The sequence below is a fragment of the Coccinella septempunctata genome, chromosome 6, assembly GCF_907165205.1.
Source record: "Coccinella septempunctata chromosome 6, icCocSept1.1, whole genome shotgun sequence".
NCBI classification, from domain to species: Eukaryota; Metazoa; Arthropoda; class Insecta; order Coleoptera; family Coccinellidae; genus Coccinella; species Coccinella septempunctata.
In genome coordinates, this window is record NC_058194.1 from 14,925,860 (window position 1) to 14,946,399 (window position 20,540).

The following is a 20,540-nucleotide window of genomic DNA, read 5'->3' on the forward strand; positions in this document are numbered from 1 at the left end:
CTGTCGAAGCGGCAAACCTATAATAAAAAAAATAAATAAAATCGGAAATGAAACGGAAAAGGAATCAGTATTCTGTCAAGAACTCGAAAAGAAAAAACATTATTATTTAAAACTAAGAAAGGAAAACAAGAAAATTCACTCTAAAATGGGGGTTCATTTTTGAAAAAAAATGAAACGTCATTACAATTAATAATCTCGTATACCGTTTGATAATATTCACAGGAGAGAGTTCCTCGCCTGGAATATTGGATAATCGAACATGAAATAAAAAATGAAGTAGTTAAGGTAGCAAAACCCAGAAGCTAAAGGAACATTTAGCAGAAATATATGACAATAGCATGATTCAGGCCCACTTTAGGCTCCCATTTGAACCTACTGCGGATTTCCATTGAATGCGTTTTTTTTTTAAATAGGGTTAATCGAATCGAATCACTTCCCTTTTCAACGATTACTGGGTTCCTAGTCTGTCACTATAGTCAGGTAATCATATTTCTGAAAACATTCAAATGAGGATTTCTATGAAATATTTCATAGGAATTAGAATGAAAAAAATTGTTTTCAGACAAGAGGTATTAGAATATTGGTGGTGAAATACCTATTAAAAAAACGAGGGAAATGAGCAAAATGGGGTGGTTCAAATAATTTTTTATTGCTATGGGAATACAACCGAACAGCTGAACTGGACAATTCTGTCTGGTCGTTCAATAAATTGCCTTATGCAAGAAGTTTTTTAAATAACATGTTAAATTCTGCATTTGCCGACCATCTGAAAATAACGATTTTGATGAAAATTTCAGATCGATAACAATTGGTTATCGATTTGATTTTGCTGCTAAACATTGAGCTTGCAGATCTCGCAATTTCTCCAACAATTGGAGAACAGAAAATAAATTAGCTTGTAGCCTGTTTACGTTCCTCAATTTTTCGCCTCGAGTTCTGAATCACCCTGTATTCAGGGTGTCTCAAAACCATTGAACCAAACGTCACACCACGATAGAGTAGACCAAATATTATCGAATGACACCAACATTAGTTCAACGAAAATGTACCGTTTCCAAAATAATCGTAAGAACATAGAAGTAAAGCTGCATTCACAATCAATTCGCGGGCCGAAGTGCACTTCGGCACGAAATTTACCATTCGCAATAATCTTGGAACCAAATACTCAAATGAATCAAAAATGTAACTGATCAAAACATAAGCATCAGCATCATCTATAGCCGGCACGAAATTCCTTGCCGAAGTGATAGTTTGCAACTTGCAAGAAATTTTGTCTTGAATTTCATTGTGAATGGTAACGTAGAACTCCATCTGCCAAGCTTCCGTGCCGAAGTGCACTTCGGCCCGTGAATTGATTGTGAATGTAGCTTTATGGAGAGAAAAATTCGCGCTTTATAGCGCCAATTCGGTGTTTTATACGGAAAAGGGTCGAAAAAGGGTAGTCTGCAAGGGGTGCAAGAAAAGTTTTTCACGGAATATGAATCCTGAATAGTCAACCATCATCTGAGTGAAAATCTCATTTTGACAGTCGTGAAAACATAGAAGTTATGGAGGGAAAAATTCGCGCTTTATAGCGCCAATTCGGTGTTTTATACGGAAAAGGGTCGAAAAAGGGTAGTCTGCAAGGGGTGCAAGAAAAGTTTTTTACGGAATATCAATCCTGAATAGTTACCATCATCTGAGTGAAAATCTCATTTTGACAGTCGTTAAAACATAGAAGGTGTGAAGAAAAATATTCGCGCTTCATAGCGGCAAATCGGAGTTTTATACGGAAAAGCATCGAAAAAGGGTAGTCTTCAAGGGGTGCAAGAAAATTTTTTTCGGAATATGAATCCTGAATATTCAACCATCATCTGAGTGAAAATCTCATTTTGACAGTCGTTAAAACTCAGAAGTTATAGAGAGAAGAATAGGAGAATATATCGAACAAATTTATTTTTCCAACGAATTGTTCGAATTATCAAATTTATATTTACCTAACATAAAATATTGATATTCTTTCAACTGCTAATCTCATTCCGTATTGCAGAATGCAGAAGCGACTTTTCGACTCTAATAAGAATAGGCGTACGCCACTGGCGGCCATCTGCGCTTCGGGCATCTTCGGGATTCTGTCATTGAACTAAAGAACTTTAGTTCAATGGATTCTGTCAGCCAACTTCACACCGCTGATCCAGTAGTCACAGAGAAATATGAATTAGTAGTCTATGATAGAAATTTTTATCTGCCGAAGGGGAAAATTCATATTTTGATCCTATTGAACGATGTGTTAATACTCATAATCATACATTATTAATATTCTCACTCATTATATAAGAGAAGATTTGTAAAAATTTGTCATAAAATAAAAATTATGTTTTCTACACATGACACATGACACTCATGACACCCGTTGACATATTTCCTATATTCCTATTTGCTATTGTGTGCGCTAATTACTTCAATTGGATTTGAAATTTTATTGATTTGAATTAAAATAATAAATAATTAAACAAAAACCATGGCTCTTCATGTACCCAAAGCTCCTGGCTTCTCCCAGATGTTGAAGGAAGGTGCAAGGGTGAGTAAATTTAACGAAAAAATCAATCTCGGAAAACATGTGGCTAACCTAGGAGTGGATATGATTTATTCGAAATCTATTTCAGTACTATTCTGGTTTAGAAGAAGCTGTTATAAGGAATATTGGAGCATGCAAAGAATTTTCTCATTCTGTTCAATCTGCCTATGGGCCAAATGGAATGAACAAAATGGTCATCAACCATTTAGAGAAAATGTTCGTTACTAGCGATGCCGCTACTATCATTAGAGAATTAGATGTGGAACATCCAGCTGCAAAGTTGATGATCCTTGGTTCTGAAATGCAAGATTCTGAAGTTGGAGATGGGACTAACTTCGTTATAATTCTAGCAGGATCATTATTGGGTGGGTGCAGTTTTTCACTCATCATTTTAAATTTATTAAATTTGTTCTCCAATATTATAAATATGCAATAGATATCGTCCCATTTATCTTGAGAGAAATTTTCATATTAATTTATAGAATGCTCTGAAGAACTTATTCGTCTTGGAGTAACACCGACTGAAATTGCTGATGGATATGAATTAGCATTGGACAAATGCTTAGAGATTTTACCAAAACTTGTATGCAAAGAAGTCAAAAATAATCTTGATGTTGAAAATATGAAGAAGGGAATTCTAACTTCCGTTCAATCAAAACAGTATGGAAATGAAGAGTTTTTGGCAGATCTGATAATAAAGGCTTGTGATTCTATCATAAGTGGAGATACAACTTTCAATGTTGATAACGTCCGTGTGTGCAAAATTCCGGGCTCTGGTCTCTTCAGTTCTCAGGTAAATTTCAATAATTATTCCTGGAATATTTATAACCTAAACTTTTCATCAGGTTCTTAGGGGCATGGTCTTCAAAAAGCAGATTGAAGGAGAGGTAACAAAAGTAGAAAAAGGCAAAATTGCTTTGTACAGTTGTCCTGTTGATATTATGCAAACTGAGACTAAAGGAACTGTTCTCATTAAAACTGCTGAGGAATTGACTAGTTTCAGTAGAGGAGAAGAAAATTTACTGGAACTGCAAATAAAAGCTATCGCTGATACTGGAGCAAAAGTTATTGTGTCCGGAGCTAAATTCGGCGATATGGCATTACATTATGTCAACAAATATGGTCTCATGGCTGTCAGATTGAACTCCAAGTTTGACCTCAGAAGACTTAGTAAATCTGTAAGTGTTCTTTATGATATGTATGATCTTTTAAATAGTGCAGATATCTTTCTTTTTACATCAAATCCTGTTACTATTGGAAATTCATGTGTTGAGTTTTTAGCTCTTATTTTCAATTCAAAATCTAATGCCAATTAGAAGATTAAGAAAAAATGTATATGGATTTGTTTGAATTTTGTTAAAGATATTAGACTTGTCCTCTTTCCTTTTTAAAATATTCGCAAGGATTTATGATTTCCTGTAATATTGAAAATGGATATCGACTCGATTTGTTTGAAATGAAACATCCAATTTATTATTGCATTTTGGAATTTATTATCAAAATCTAGTTTCATTTCATGTAGCATTCCCTATAGCGATAAGAGCTTTCAAGTGACCAACCCTATTTCCGGGGCATCAGGGCTTCATGCACTGATAGATGTGAAACTCCAAACTTATTTTTTTTTTCAATTCTAGCAGATTTTATTGGCTTTAGTAAATTTATTTCAATTGAATATGTTGCATTGGCCAAAAAAAAGTGTTATCAAATGGGTGTATCTACAGGTTTGATAGATCTATTGGCCAACTAGTAATAATAATTATCCATTCACTAGAATACACTTATCATTATTTTATCTCAAGAATAGGATTTTTTCATAAGAATAGAGAAAAATGCTCTTTAATGTTAGCCATTCATTATTCAAATAGGTTGGAGGAACAGTTCTACCTAGAATAACACCACCTTCTCCACAAGAACTAGGATATTGTGATTTGGTATATGTTGAAGAGCTTGGTGATACTCCAACTGTTGTTTTCAAATCAGAAGGAAAGGATGCTAGGATTTCTACCATTGTTATCAGAGGTGCCACAGACAGTTACATGGATGACATCGAAAGAGCTATTGATGATGGTGTTAACACATACAAAGTAATATAAATGAAAATCATCCATATAGGAAAATGAAAATTTTTTAATTTTTAGTGTTTGTCAAGGGATGGCAGACTTGTACCAGGAGCTGGTGCTGTAGAAGTTGAATTGGCTTGTCAGCTATCAGAATATGCTGATACTCTTCCAGGACTTGAGCAGTACGCTGTTAGGAAATTCGCTAACGCTCTGGAAACCTTCCCAAAGGCATTAGCAGAAAACAGTGGTTTAAGGTCTACAGTTGTATTAGAAAAACTGTTGGCCGCCCACAAAGTAAGCATAATCTTATTTTACAATTAGTCTCGTACTGACATGTGACTTGTAGAATGGAGAAAAAAATGTTGGTGTGGATATCGAATCTGATAACTCAACCTGCGATGTCTTGGACAAAAACATCCTAGATCTTTACACTTGCAAATATTGGGGATTAAAATATGCAGTTGGAGCTGCTACAACAATACTTCGAGTGGATCAAATCATCATGGCCAAGAGGGCAGGTGGACCTAAACCAAGGCAGGGAGGAGGTGATAATGATGATGACTGAAATGTTTTTTCATATTAATCAGTATCATTTGTGCTTAATTTAACTTTTTTAATTAACTAATAAATTAATGAAATTTGACTGACCTATAATGTTTATTATCATTTCCACTTGTCAGCTTCCCTTATGTACCTTGAATATGAATAAGTACAAAACCGTAGATTAAATAAATCAGAAACTTCGAAGAATGTATTCTCTATATCTGTATATATTTTTCTTTTGCGGAAAGAACAATTTGGAGTTTTAAATTTAAGCACACTTTGAAGAGTCCATTCACGCCATACGCCTCGGGGATCTCGTTGGCATCTTGAGTAAAGATGATGTAATAATGAATATTAACATCATCTCAAAAGAAAGAAAATAATGTAATTTTTCCGTGTTATGATAGATTTTACATTCAATCTTTTTTTCCTCTTCTTCTACATGCGGTGCCTCACTGGGCTGAACTGAGGCCTAGTGACCCATTGTTCGTCCGCTTGTAGTTGGAGAGACACAAACCCTGAGACACGCTGACAAAAACGCCACAAGTCAACAGAGAGGAGTCCCTCTCAACATAGGAATTGTGGGTGTTGTGTTTCCCAGGTGTGTCATCCTTAACTATTCAAGGTTGCTGCAGATGAACAGAATATGTTCAACCGTTTCATCAGTGCTCCTGCAACAGCGGCACAAGGAACAGCCAGTCAGTCCCATTCTATTTAAGTGTTTATTAAACAAATGGCCAGTCAATGCTCCAGTCGATAGACTCAGTTGTTTCATCTCAAGAGCCAAGAGTTTTTTCACCTCAGATACAGAAGACGGTCTCTCAATGAGAAGCCTCGACTGCCTGAGACCACTTCTCATGCTCCATTCAGGGTTGTGTTCGGAATCAACGTCGAACGTTGCCCAACGCGTTCTTTAACGGGACTTAACGATCCGACAACCAATAGAACAAGCGTTTCTGACGTCGGACGCACACCGGGCGATGATTCGACGTTGATTTCGAACTCAACCAAGAGGAAAATTTTCTTTGTAGCCATCTATTAAAGAAGTTCTTGACAGATGTACGACAGATAGGCAGCGCCGGTCCCGTACCAACCATAAAGTAAGTCAAGTATGGGTGTATTCTGTGGTACCAACAAAAGCTGAGAGGGCTCCCACTTTATCAAGTATGTCTGCCTTCTCGTTTCCCGGAAGTACTGCGTGCGCCGGACACCAGATTACTTTCACAATGTTATCAGAGCCTCCCTGCATTCCTCTACTAGGTGTGAGTTAACCCTTTCCTCAGAAAGGGATTTCAGGGTTCCCTGACTGTTCAAACATATATAGATGTGTTTACCGGAGTACCCTCTGCGGATATTCTCCACTGTGCAGGCCAGAACAGCATACAGTTCAGCCTGCACTATGGAATGGAACAATCCTTGCCTAGGGGTATGGACAGATTGAAACGAGGTCCCACTATTCCCACTCCAGTCCCTGTGGCATCACAGAGCCATCGGTGAACCAAGTGGGACCTTCAGATACAAGATGCCTGTTTGGTGTAGACCATAAGTCTCTGTCAGGAACAATTACCCTGTAGGGTTCGGCGAAGTAGAAGCTGGTGACCGCGCGGTCCTTTCCTATAGAAAAGGGATGCGTTGGCATCCTTCACCATCTTGAGAGCCCTCGCGTGCCCCCTGAACAGTCCTCTATCGCGACATTGTAACTGTTCCCAAACTCTAAGAGCTGTCTCCATAGCCACCTCTGTAACTACAAGGTGTGAAGGAGGTAAGCCCAGCAGACACTCCATGGCTGCCGTAGGGGTATATCTCAGAGCGCCCGTGATGGTTAGGCATGCGTTCCTCTGACATCTAGTCATAATGGTGCGGCTGCAATTATTCCCCATGGGAGTCCACCACACCAGAGATGCGTAGGTTAGGATATAGGCCTCACCACTACAGTATACCAGTGCAGAAGCTTGATGTTGTGGGACACTCTCTCCTAGTATAAAGAACCATCTCCGTTTTACCAGGATTAACCGAGAGCACAGATTACAGAGATTACAGATTACAGAGACAGATCTCTGTAATCTGTGACCGAGAGTTCGTTCTTTAAGCACCATCGTTCAATCATCCGCAGATCATTCTGCATCAGATCGAAGATGATACTGTTTACCTTACCCCTGATCAGTAGGACAAGGTCATCCGCATAGGCCATAACAATGAACTCAGCCCTCGCCAACTCGATCAAGAGCCCGTTCAGGGCAAGATTCCACAGTAGAGGTGATAAAACACCACCCTGCATGCTGACATCCCCTTTCCGGTGAGCCCCGGATTGTCGAGCTGCCTAGCCGAGCAATTATGCCGCGATCCCTCAGCAGAGACCTCGACCAACGACAAAGTGTCGGTTCCACGCCATGTTTGGACAACGCAGCTTGCATCCTGCCAAAACAGTGTTGTTGAATGCACCTTCTATATCCAGGAATATAGCCAGTGTCCATTATTTGTGATGTAGTCCGTCCTCAATGCAGTTAACCACCGAGTGAAGAGCATAATCTACTGATTTGCCTATTTGGTATAAACATGCAGACAGGGGTGCAATGGGTACGCCTATAACGCACCATCCCTGATGTATCTGTAATGTAATTCTGTGTTATGTTAGATTTTACATTCAATCTTTTTATTCCAGAAAACGATAATATACTCTGTATATAATAACACAGTTAACGAGAGAGTTCCTAAGGAAGGGTCTAATTAGCCGACGGCTATGCAATCACTTGAACGTCATCTTTCTATGAGATTGTTCCTTTCTTAGGTCTTATATAATGTGAGTTTATGCATGGTCCCTAAGAACTAATATCTAAGAAAAGGACCATAATCGCATAGGCAGATAGCAAACACGTGCACGTTATCTCCCAATTAGATTTAGTATACCTTTTTTGGATATTAATTTTTATCAACTCTGTATAAACTCACCATTAATTCTTATAGAAACTCTGCCTAAACCCACCATAGCAGATTACGTAGAGTGCGTATCGGTTTAGAGAAGTTTGTACATTTTTCAACAAAATAAATAGCTATTATTACAACTAGGGAAATATGAACAGTATATTTCCCGAGGTTGTCAAAGTCTCGGGCTCCGCCCTCGGGATGTATAGACAACCGAGGGAAATATATTCATATTTCCCGTGGTGTAATCAATAGTTTTTTTCTGATTGAAATAATCTGTTATGGGGAAATCATTGTTAGATTGTATATTTTTGTAATAATTAAATTTTTAACGTTGCTATGGGCCATGTTTCTGAAAATCATGGTTGACTGGTTTCATTTTGACGTCTTGTCAGAAATAAAATTATTGAAATAATGTCGAACTACGTCGAAATTCAATCGGCAAAAGCCCGTGAATCTTTGGTTCCGGCCAAATCTCAAGCTGCCTACAGTAGAGAGTACGATTGCTTTCAGGAGTGGAAAAGAAAAAATTTGGTGGACGGTGTGAGCGATAATATTTTGTTAGCCTATTTCCAAGATTTGGTATGTTGCTCTGATTCTTGTTATTCTTGATGTATGATTAATTCATTCGATCCCCAGTCGCAGAAATATTCACCAAACACGTTATGGCCGAAACTATCGATGTTAAGATCAATGCTACATTTGAAGGAAAAAACTGATGTCAAATTATTCGATGAAGTCGAAGCATTTGTTAAGAACAAAAATAAAGGATACGTTCCTAAAAAATCAGCAGTGTTGTCCCGGGAGCAGCTCAAGACATTCTTGAGTGAAGCTCCTAATGACGATGTATAAGGTAAAAGTTTAATTTTGATTTCCTCTGTTTATAAGATTTTTACATTAACAATTTTGAAGGTTGTTTTAATAATGGAAATCTTTGGCGCCTGCAGAACACAAGAGCTGGTGAATATGCTATCTTCAGATATCGAAGATCGTGGGTCGGTAATCATAATTAAAGTCTCAAAAACTAAGAATGATATAAACAGAATATTCACTATAATTGAATTCTTCGTAGCTTATAGAGATAAGAAGTGTACTCTTCAGCCTGTCGGCAAAAATACCTTCGGAAAAATTCCGAGTAAGGTTGCTGAATGGTTGGGATTAGATAATCCGAAAATGTATACAGGCCATTGTGGAAGACGAACATCCGCGACTTTGGTTGCCGATGCGGGAGCCTCAATGACAACACTCAAGAGACATGGTGGTTGGAAAAGTTCGTCTGTTGCAGAAGGCTATCTGGCTGACAGTATGCTGCACAAAAATAAGGTAGCGAAGATGATAGCAGGTGTGGAGGGAGAGCCATCTGCAGCATCACAGTCTTTGAAGACCGTTTTGGGAGAATCGTCCGAGACTGCTGCTGCACGGAATGTTCTCAAGAAAACTGTAGTCTCGTCGACGAATAATTATGAACAAGATATTTCTTCTTCCTTTGTATCTGGTGGAAAAACTTTCAGTGGAAATTTCAACAATTGCAGTTTCCATTTTGTTACTAAATAAAGAAATAAAATATGATTTGACGTTTTGAAAGAAATATGATTTGACGTTTCATATTTCCCTAGGGAAATATGAACTGACATTCCATATTTCCCTAGGGAAATATGAGTGTGTTATGACACATGGTAACTAAGGCGATATAGCTCAATATTGGTTCGATCAGAAAAAAAGTAATTAAACGGACATTTTGTGTATTTTCATCACACAATCCAATTTCCACAAAATATTGTAAGAAATCGAATACACGAATATGGTGAGCCGCTGCCGGTCAAAGGGGATAAGCGCTGAGTAAACATAAACGACAGCCGAGATTTGAAGCTGTGGTACTCAGGCAATTCGATTTGAAGATCCCTTCGTGCTCGGATGTACAAGCCGCTCGATATTTCTTGTGTTTACGAAAATAAATGATTAAGTTTGGAATTCTTGAGTTTCATTTCTAACATCAGAAGTGGGATTGTGCCTATCGTTCATAGTGAACTGTTATTTTGTGACTTGTGTTGTTGTATTGGTACAAAAACGATAATTACTAAGACTGCTTTCGAGCTTTTATGGACATTTACTAATACTGAGTGGTTATTACGTCGTATCCTGAAATTTTATCCTGGACTGTGTGTTTACAAGACAAGTGAAAAAAAAAATGGCATCATCGGATGGCGATTCGACTCAAAGCTTACTGGCGGAGTTAGTCAAAGTTCTACAATCGCAGAGATCTGGTGAACAGGTAGATTTACCGTATTTCAAACCCGAAATTAATGAATCGAATAAATGGGTGAGTTATGTTGAGACTATTAAGCATGAAGTAGGGTGGTCTGATGTTCAAACCTTGGCAAGGATTGGCCGATTTTTATTGAATGAAGCGAAAAGATGGTTTGAACGTTGGAATCCCGACAACAGAGACTGGGCTACTTTCCGTATCGATTTCATCGAAGCATTTCCTCCGAAAAGGAATCTTGGCCGTATGTTGGAAGAGGCAGTTAAATTCTCAAGTGCTTGTGTAAACACTTATGAAACTTATGTGCATGAGAAGTCAGCTTTATCAGATCGAGTAGAATTGATTGTTTATGGAATTTCGGAGCTTGAGATACGAAATGCCGCAATGAATGCTAACTGTGGCACTATTTCCGAGTTGTTAGTTTTCTTGTCATAGTTCGTTAAACCTTCACGCTATAACGATGGACAGCAACGAATGATTGGTTATGAGTCATCTCTCAAAAGAAAATATCCTTTTTCCGACAAGAAAGGAAGCAGTTTCAAAATTTCTAAGAAGTGTTACCAATGTACTGGTAAAATGGGACATGTTCAAGCAAATTGTCGTGTTAAAGACAACAAATTTCAACCAGATAACAAAAGTTTCCCTGTAAATGACCAAGGTGTTCCTAGTATTATACATCTCAAAATCACGAGAGTTGTAGTTTGTGTGCTAAGAAGGGTCACAATATTTCAAATTGTTTTACGAAAGCTGCCATCGAAAAACGTCGTAATATCAACTTGTGTTCCACAGGGAAACCTGCCGGATCAACAAAGATTTTCATCGATGGTCATCAATTTTGGGCCTTAATTGATACTGGGGCTGACCTTTCCCTTATTTCAGACAAGTACACTCATTTATTCCAAAATAAAGTAACCGGATGTAATATAATTTTGAAAGGACTTAGTAACGTAACCATTGAAGCGACAAAGAAATTTATTGGTTCCACAAACATCTCTGATGTGAATATCCCAGTTACTTACGTTTTTGTATCTGCCAAGAGTCTTGATTACGATGTTTTGATTGGACGTAATATTTTCGAAGATCAGAGTCTTGTTACCATTACGGATCATCAAGGATCGCGCATCGTACGTCGTGAGTTGCCTGGAATCAACCGGGTTTCTGAGAGTTTCGATTCTGAAATAACTGAGATTGATGTACCTGCTGAGTACCTGGATGATCTCCAAATTATTCTACGAGATTTTAGTGGCATGATAACAACTGGAAATAAAGTAGGCGCGGTAAACAATGTGAGTCTTCAGATACGCCTATCAGAAGATACTGTAGTTGCTCGTAATCCTTATCGACTATCCGCTACCGAAAGGGAAGCTGTTCGTGAAATCACCAACGATTTGATGGCGAACAACATTATACGTCCTAGTGAATCACCCTTTGCAAGTCCAATACTATTAGTGAGAAAAAAGGATACATCCTTCAGAATGTGCGTCGACTATCGTGAACTTAATCGAATTACTATTAAAGATCGATTTCCCATGCCATTAATTGAGGATCAGTTGGATAGGTTAGGAAAAGGATGTTATTTCACATCTTTGGATATGGCTTCCGGTTTCCACCAAATACCGATACATGAAGAATCCATTCCGAAGACTGCTTTTGTGACACCTGATGGTCATTTCGAATACCTTCGTATGCCCTTCGGTCTAACCAATGCACCGGCTGTATTCCAGAAGGCTGTCAATCGAGCCCTTGGAAATTTGAAAGATACTATTGCATTAGTTTATGTGGACGATATTCTCATTCCTAGTGCCACCCCGGAAGAAGGTCTTACCAACTTAAGACGCGTCCTGGAAGCACTTAGTTCTGCTGGTTTCTCTCTGAACATAAAAAAATGCCACTTCCTGCAACCAAGCTTAGAATACCTTGGGAGAGAAATATCAGGTGAAGGTGTAAGACCAGGGAAAGCCAAGGTCGAAGCGCTAATGAAGTCGCCAATTCCAACAAATGTCAAGCAAATTCGTCAATTTATGGGTCTAGCAGGATATTTCAGGAAATTTGTCCCAGAATTCGCTAGTAAAACGGCATGTATAACTCGCCTGACGAAACAAGGAATTCCCTTTCAATGGGGAGAAGAGCAGGAGGAAGCAAGAAAATATGTCATTGATCATCTGACATCAAGGCCTCTGCTCGTCGTTTATGATCCAGAAGCACCCACAGAGCTGCACACCGATGCTAGCAGTATTGGATATGGTGCCATACTTATACAAAAACATGAAAACCAGCCAAAGGTTGTAGCTTACTTTAGTAAAAGGACAACAGACAGTGAATCGAAGTATCACTCATACGAGTTAGAAACTCTGGCAATAGTGCAAGCACTCAAACACTTTCGAACTTATTTGCTTGGGATCAAATTCACCATAGTCACAGATTGCAATTCCGTTAAGGCAACAGCTACTAAAAAGGATCTTATTCCTCGAATAGCCCGCTGGTGGGTTTACCTTCAAGATTTCGATTTTGAGATAAAGTACCGTAAAGGAAGAAATCTTCCACATGTGGATTATCTTAGTAGAAATCCTGTAAACACAATACGCCGAGTTTCGCATAATAACTGGGCTTACATTGAACAGAAGGGAAACGAGGAAGTTCAAAACATGTTGGAACAGCTAAGGAATGGAGATCTCGACTCTAACCAATACACTGAAAAGGATGGAATGTTGTACCACAAGCACCATAACCCAGATGGAACAATGAATCTGCAGTGGTTTGTTCCTAGACAAAGTCGCTTAGGGTTACTCCGTATCTTCCATGACGAGCAGTGTCATATCGGCGATGACAAAACTTACCAGTCGATAGCTGAAAATTTTTGGTTTCCACGAATGAGACACTTCATCAAATGTTATGTTAGGCATTGTGTAATATGTGCAGTAAAAAAGACAAGAACAGGACCACTACAAGGTTTTGTACATCCAGTAGAGATTCCCAAAGAACCATTTCACACCTTACATTTGGATTGTTTAGGACCATTACCTGTGTCTACTGACGGTTACAAGCACATTTTGGTTATCGTTGATAGTTTTACGAAATATTGCATTTTGATGCAAATGAAAAGTGTGACCACCGCAGAAACTCGTGAAAAATTAGAAACTGTGTTATCATTATTTGGAACCCCTAAACGAGTTATAATGGATGCCGCTACCACGTTCAAGAATACAACTTTTCCAAGGTATCTGGAGAATTGGAATATCGAGCATCATTATGTTACGCCAGACATACACAGAGGAAATGGACAGGTGGAACGCTATATGAGAACCATTAGGAATTTATTGAGAATTGAAACTCGAGTAAAGGCAGAATGGCCGAGTGGTTTATGGAAAATCCAGCTTGTTCTTAACACAACTGTGCAGAAATCAACTAATTTGACTCCACTGCAATTACTCCTGGGAATCCAAAGTTCGACACCATTGATACAGGCGTTATTGAAAAATGTGTCAAAGGATCTGTCTTCAATAAGAAACCGAGATTTGGATAGACAGCGAGTAGCAGAAAAATTGTCCTCGACACGTGATCTGAACGATGTTAATAAGAGAAGAAGAGATAACGTTCAGTACTCGCCTGGTGACTTTGTGCTGATGCACCGTGATTCTCAGATGCACATTAGTAAAAGCGATTATGAGTTTCTGGGTCCATACGAGGTGGTGAACTGCCTGGATAATGGACGCTATGAAATTAAGAAGGTTGGCACGAACATCGTGACGAAAGCAGCCAAGGAGCAGCTCAGACGGTGGCCTATACAATGGGCTTTGAATGTTGACATGAATGAAGTATTGGATTTTCTGGAGTCAGAAAGTGACTCAGTTGAAAGAGAAGGTTAGTGTAGAAACATTAATGCTGTTATTGCATTGTCAGTCTCTGTCCCGTTAGTGGTAGAGCTGAGTAATGGCCGAGGTCATTACAGCTACAATTGGTAAAATTTTAATTTTTGTCAGTCTCTGTCCCGTTAGTGGTAGAGCTGAGTGATGGCTGAGGTCATTACAGGTACAATTTTGATTTTTGTCAGTCTCTGTCCCGTTAGTGGTAGAGCTGAGTGATGGCTGAGGTCATTACAAGTACAATTTTGATTTTGTCAGTCTCTGTCCCGTTAGTGGTAGAGCTTAGTGATGGCTGAGGTCATTACAGGTACAATTTTGATTTTGTCAGTCTCTGTACCCTTAGTGGTAGAGCTGGGTGATGGCCGAGGTCATTACAGGTATGATCTTGATTTTTGTCAGTCTCTGTACCCTTAGTGGTAGAGCTGAGTGATGGCCGAGGTCATTACAGGTATAATTTTGATTGATGTTTGTCAGTCTCTGTACCCTTATTGGTAGAGCTGAGTGATGGCTGAGGTCATTACAGGTATAATTTTGATTTTTGTCAGTCTCTGTCCCGTTAGTGGTAGAGCTGGGTGATGGCCGAGGTCATTACAGGTATAATTTTGATTGATGTTTGTCAGTCTCTGTACCCTTATTGGTAGAGCTGAGTGATGGCTGAGGTCATTACAGGTATAATTTCGATTTTTGTCAGTCTTTGTCCCATGAGTGGTAGAGCTGAGTGATGGCTGAGGTCATTACAGGTATAATTTTGATTTTTGTCAGTCTCTGTCCCGTTAGTGGTAGAGCTGAGAGATGACTGATGGCTTTACAGATGTAATTTCGATATTTGTCTGTCTATGTAACGTAAGTGATAGAGCAGGGTAATGGCTGAGGTCATTACAGATATAATTTTGATTATGTGAGACTCTGACCAGCAAGTGGTACAGCTGATTGATAGCTGAGGTATTTACGAGTATAATTTGATAAGAGCAGAGTGATGATCGAGATTATCACTGAATTGTAAGTCTCTGGGTCTCAGTCCCGTGAGTGGTTGAGCCAGGTGAAAGAAAAAATAATATTTCTTTTTCACAGATAGGTCTTCTGGAGAAAAATGCGTCGAGAGCGTCGCAGTTGTCAGGAAGGCCGTGTAAGAAATCGAATACACGAATATGGTGAGCCGCTGCCGGTCAAAGGGGATAAGCGCTGAGTAAACATAAACGACAGCCGAGATTTGAAGCTGTGGTACTCAGGCAATTCGATTTGAAGATCCCTTCGTGCTCGGATGTACAAGCCGCTCGATATTTCTTGTGTTTATGAAAATAAATGATTAAGTTTGGAATTCTTGAGTTTCATTTCTAACAATATATATTCATTAGGATTAATGAAATGATCATTAGCATATATTAAAATAATAAGAATATTTTCAAAGCAATAAAATCTCTCAGAATCTTTCAACTTAAGTCCGAGACGGGTTTGAACTCGTCGGTTGAAGAGGGGGAAACGTTTCCTATGTGAAGTCTCTGCATGATTCATTTCAAAAACGCAACATAAACAATAATAAACATTTATCTGCAGATAGCACTTCAAAACAATAATAAGACTAATAGCAAAATGACATTATCAGTTCAATTTTCCGGTTGTTGCTGCAGAAATTTTTCTCAATAACTATTTATCGAAGTTTTACGGTTAAAGACCCCTTATAATGAGGTTATCTTTCATTAATAAATTCCTTCGCTAATTAATGCTTTCAAACGACTGCTTAGACAATATATCCGTGGTTTGAACAGAGGTATTTATCGTTTTTCACTCAACCATTGCTTATTAGATTTGGTCCAGAAGGCACCATTTGAAAATAACGTATTAAAGGACCGAGTCGAGGTAATTGATGGGATGAACCATTTTTCACACATTTATCGAGTCAAATATAGTACTTATTGAAAGTATGAAGAAAGGACATTGAAGAAAACCGAATACATACACATACAATGAAATGAAACTTTGGAAATCTTAATGAATTTTATAGCCTTCCCAAGGCGCTTCTTATGAATAGTATAATGTACACAGAGCTTAACATTGGAAATAAGGATGATTGTCCAGTTCTTTATTTACAATATTTGGCAGGCTGTACTTTTCACTTTGTATATCTCAGATGGATTTTTAATGTCATTGAAAGAAAATTCATAAATTGGCTCTGTGATTAAAAAAATAGTTCGAAAATCGGCAATTTTGTGAGGTTTTTTGGAAACGGTGCATTTTCGCTGAACAAATGTTGGTGTCATTCGATAGTATTTGGTCTATTCTATCGTGTGGTGTGTGACGTTTGATACACTAGTTTTGGGACACCCTGTATATACTATATACGTATAAGACTAACTCGCTTATGTATCTACATAACTCATTCCTTGCCCATTTCTTAAGTTTCACATTTTTGGATGAAAATTTATCTTTAGTGTTTGTAGTACAAAATCAGTTCACGCAAAACATTTACAAATTCAACTTCAGTGAAGAAGGATGGCCTCCTCAAACATCAACCAAAGCCTGAAAAAGCCTCTGCATACTTTCGATCAAATATCAGATTGTTGAAGAAGCCTTATTTGATCAATTTCTCTCCAGAGTTGCTGTATGAGTTCTTGAAGTCTATGTGGAGGTTGTTAATGAGAATCCAAAAAGCTTTTTGTAGTCGATCCCGCAAGCATATATGTTCAAATAGTTGCGTTCACAAAGTTGAGTATGGTCATACTCTGGGAGTAAGTTTGTGAACGCAACCCAATGAGATTTAAGGATTGATATATATATCGTGCATTTCCAATTTTTTGTGAATAAAACCGTGGAAAAGATCCCATTTATGACACTATATTTGGCTTGGCCACATGTTTCTTTGAGAAAGAATAGAAATATTATTATAGTTTTTTCAGATAAAGAATCAAGTCCTGCATTTTAATGGCATCTTAATGAGTCTTTGTCTCGTACAAATATTTTAACAGTCTTGTGGTCAAAAGAAACACTCTTTTCCTATACCATTTTTTCCGATTCGGTCGTGATACAAAAAATATAGCTATTTTTATTTTTCATAGTGAGCTGTGCCACCCCTGGAAAAACAAAATTACCTCCAGAATAACTAGCTGAATCTGTGACACTACACATCTCTGGATCTTTTAAACAGTGTTTTATTCAGCCAAAGTACCTAATTTTTCAAATTTCACAGATACTTTTTAATAAACATCATATATTACTGGAAAATTGTACGAGAAAATATGAAGAATACTTTTATTTCAAAAAACCTTCAAATATTCATAAGATCATTAGATAACGACCAACTTATTAGTTTCAAGAATCTCTGAATTTTTGGTATTTTTATGGTAGGTAATGGTCATAATGAGAGAACTGGAAGACGTGAATGATATCGCTCGTGACGCTCGTGTTCGAAAAAGTTCCAATTTAATGATTTTTCTTTTCACAATCCCATCTTATAGCAGAAGAATGCTCCACCTCTTCTGTGTTGAGTGACCACCAAATTCGATAAAGATAAAATTTCGTTCACTTTTTTTAAGGACTAGCTCAGTCAACCCAACCCCTTTCAGACCCCAACAGAACCCAGACTACATATTAAATTGATTGCTGAAGGAATTGTATGGTGCATGAATACCACTTGAATGACTATTCGGGGTTGAAAGATCAGAGATGAAGGGTCACATTTCAGTTTCCGCGAATTTGAAGAGGCGAATAATAATTTCTTCGAAATGGTGATAGCTAGAATGAATATACGCACTGTGAAAACATATCCGAAATCCAATTATCTTGCAGTCGTCGAATCCACTATGAGTCACCATTCCTCCCCAACTTCAGAGCAAGGCAAATCCAACAACAGACGGCGTTGTCTGAAGTTAGAAGTGTGCCCGACGTATTAATCATTTTTTCTGCAGGAGGAGTGACGTCCGATCCTTGGTCCTTTCACATGTTGTTAACATAAAGGTTAAAAAAAAGTGTTTATTGGTCTTTATTTCTGTAGAATGTGTGATTAACTATTAACTAATTTCGAAAATATAATTTTTCCTTAAACTTATTATGGGTTTTCTATCTTAACATCTGAAACAGAGGTACCTACACTATAGTGTTTCACATGTTAAAAATAACCATTATAAGTTTCAGGAAGGTGATTATAGTGATTCCACCGATGTTTCTTCAGTTCTATAATTGATTTTGGTGTAAAGTATGGAACGAAGTTCTCTTTTCAAAAGGTTAAGGACCATAATTATGAAATTTTGCAGGCAAATAAAATGACATATATAACTCATTTGATGTAATTTCTTAACTCTTTCAATTTAAATGGGACGCACTGTATATTTTTGTAGATTTCGAAAGATTTTTGCATTTCGGGTTCATACCTACCCACAAAGTTTCTTGGAAATAATTTGAAAAAACGAGAAATCAAAAATTAATTGCTTCACAGTTTCCTACACAACGTCGATATTAGTCCATATACAGGGTGTTTCCTTAGTGAATGTCAATATTCATGGGGGTGATTTTTGGGCCCATTTTAGGAAAAAACTTCATATGAACATATGTCCTAAACGCCTCTTGATTCATAGTACATGTATGACAAGTTTAATATCTGAGGTTGTATTGTAGATATTAATAATAAATGATTTATTTTTGAAAACATTACCACCCTGTATCTCAAGACGTTTAGGACATATGTTCATATTGTTCATATGAAGTTTTTCTCTTAAAATGGTACCAAAAATCACCCCTATAAATATTGACATTCTATGAGGAAACACCCTGTATAGTGTGGTAAAAATTTGTTGTAGGCTGGATCAAAGGAAACGTTTTGTTCAAAGTTCGTTCGTTAAGTTCCACCGTCTTCCAGTTTTAGGCAAACTTTTAACCACCCCAATCCTATTGAAACGTTGGATTGTTGTAAACGTTGAAGATGATTTTCAGATTTTATAAAGGATATTATCCACTTTTTCGTAATTTCTATCAGTATCAGCATAACCGATCATCATTAATATTTCAATACGATCTCTTTCGCTCAAATTAACTATTCTTAATCGTAGGTACAATTTATTTCTGTCAATTAGTTTAGCAACAATTACCAACTAGATAGTGGATAGTACTCGCTTATTTCTTACTTCATTGTATTAATACAAATAATTATCTGAAAATGCAGGTTTTCGTTCTTTAGTCTCTGTAGTAAATAAATTGAACCATTCTTTAACTTTGAACTTATTTAGTTCTCGTTTTGTCAAATCATTTCCGATTTCGGCATAATATAATACACGGATTCGAAATAAAAAGTCTTTTAAAAACTGCAAAAATTTAGGTTGTCCATTTAAATTGAAAATGTTGAAAGTTTTTTATCGGAAAACGGAAGTAGGAGTAAGAAAATACCTATATAGTAGCAGATACGTTATGTGTCTTGTACCTACTTGCTTTCAAAATTTCATAAAATCATACTTTTCGGATATTTACTCGATTCCATATACACTTCATCGTACACTGAAATAAAATCCTATAGTGATCTCTTGCCAACAAACCTCCCATTCAAATGATTTTTATTGTTTTTTTTAGGTAGGTATCTCTCATATTACATCAAAAATATAATAATACTTATGAATAAATTACTTTCCAGAATTCTTCATAGTTACATTTTCATTCCGAGAATTTATAAAAAAAACAAAATTTCGAAACGAATGCAGTCGAACCGCAATATATTTAAGGTTCAAAAATGTCACGCACCTGCATAAATTCTCAGGATCTGTTGTGTTACGTATGCAGAAAGTTCATAACATAACTAAATTTAGTTTTTTTCACATTTCCTGTAACTAGTTTTTTTTTTACCTGTTGGAAATAAATTCTTATTATAACAGATTGCCCTTTCACTTCAAAAATTGAAATCTGTTATAATTAAAACTATTTCAAAATTAGAGTTTACAATAGATAAATAAATCTTTTGTACTATACATGTCCACCATTTATATCATTATGAATGTTATAATTTGTAGATATTAATTTGTGTTCTTCAAATTGATGGATACATACATAAAAAATTTAAAAACACATGCAAGCGCTAACTCTGAATATTTATTTACTGTACGTTTGTATAACAGCTAGTCAGCTACCAAGATTGTAAATCCATATGTTTCACTTAGGCGGGAGAACAATTAAAGCTATTATTTTGTTGCTTAGTGTATCATAAATTCATATATCTCTTTTATGAATTCATGATGTGGGACAAATGTACTTTTTTTCAACAATATAAAAATAAAAAGAATAAAAAATAAGAAGAATTGAGAATTTGTGACCAAATTTTTTTGCATTATTTTAGGGACACTCTGTATAAGGACAAC

The 20,540-nt window shown here is 37.2% G+C and overlaps 2 protein-coding genes across 2 annotated transcripts; both read left to right on the forward strand.

Annotated features, from left to right (window-relative positions):
• The first annotated feature begins 2,398 nt into the window (after nt 1–2,398).
• Nucleotides 2,399–5,271, forward strand: LOC123315594 (T-complex protein 1 subunit theta). The gene is made up of 7 exons (XM_044901348.1): nt 2,399–2,560; nt 2,646–2,922; nt 3,040–3,350; nt 3,403–3,735; nt 4,423–4,641; nt 4,696–4,911; nt 4,964–5,271. The coding sequence occupies exons 1-7, from the start codon at nt 2,501–2,503 to the stop codon at nt 5,180–5,182; spliced, it is 1,635 nt and encodes a 544-aa protein (XP_044757283.1). The 5' UTR covers nt 2,399–2,500; the 3' UTR covers nt 5,183–5,271.
• Nucleotides 5,272–13,568: 8,297 nt separating this feature from the next.
• LOC123315819 lies at nt 13,569–15,489 on the forward strand. Its single transcript, XM_044901684.1, has 2 exons — nt 13,569–14,206; nt 15,280–15,489. The coding sequence occupies exons 1-2, from the start codon at nt 13,642–13,644 to the stop codon at nt 15,336–15,338; spliced, it is 624 nt and encodes a 207-aa protein (XP_044757619.1). The 5' UTR covers nt 13,569–13,641; the 3' UTR covers nt 15,339–15,489.
• Nucleotides 15,490–20,540: the final 5,051 nt, after the last annotated feature.

What these genes read in the sequence shown, in the direction of transcription:
- LOC123315819 (XM_044901684.1), top strand. Translation starts at nt 13,642, where the DNA reads ATGAGAACCATTAGGAATTTATTGAGAATTGAAACTCGAGTAAAGGCA. An exon ending in TGACTCAGTTGAAAGAGAAG is followed by an intron (nt 14,207 to 15,279) that starts GTTAGTGTAGAA and finishes TCTTTTTCACAG; the next exon opens with ATAGGTCTTCTGGAGAAAAA.
- LOC123315594 (XM_044901348.1), top strand. Translation starts at nt 2,501, where the DNA reads ATGGCTCTTCATGTACCCAAAGCTCCTGGCTTCTCCCAGATGTTGAAG. An exon ending in CTGGTCTCTTCAGTTCTCAG is followed by an intron (nt 3,351 to 3,402) that starts GTAAATTTCAAT and finishes ACTTTTCATCAG; the next exon opens with GTTCTTAGGGGCATGGTCTT. An exon ending in ATGGTGTTAACACATACAAA is followed by an intron (nt 4,642 to 4,695) that starts GTAATATAAATG and finishes TTTAATTTTTAG; the next exon opens with TGTTTGTCAAGGGATGGCAG.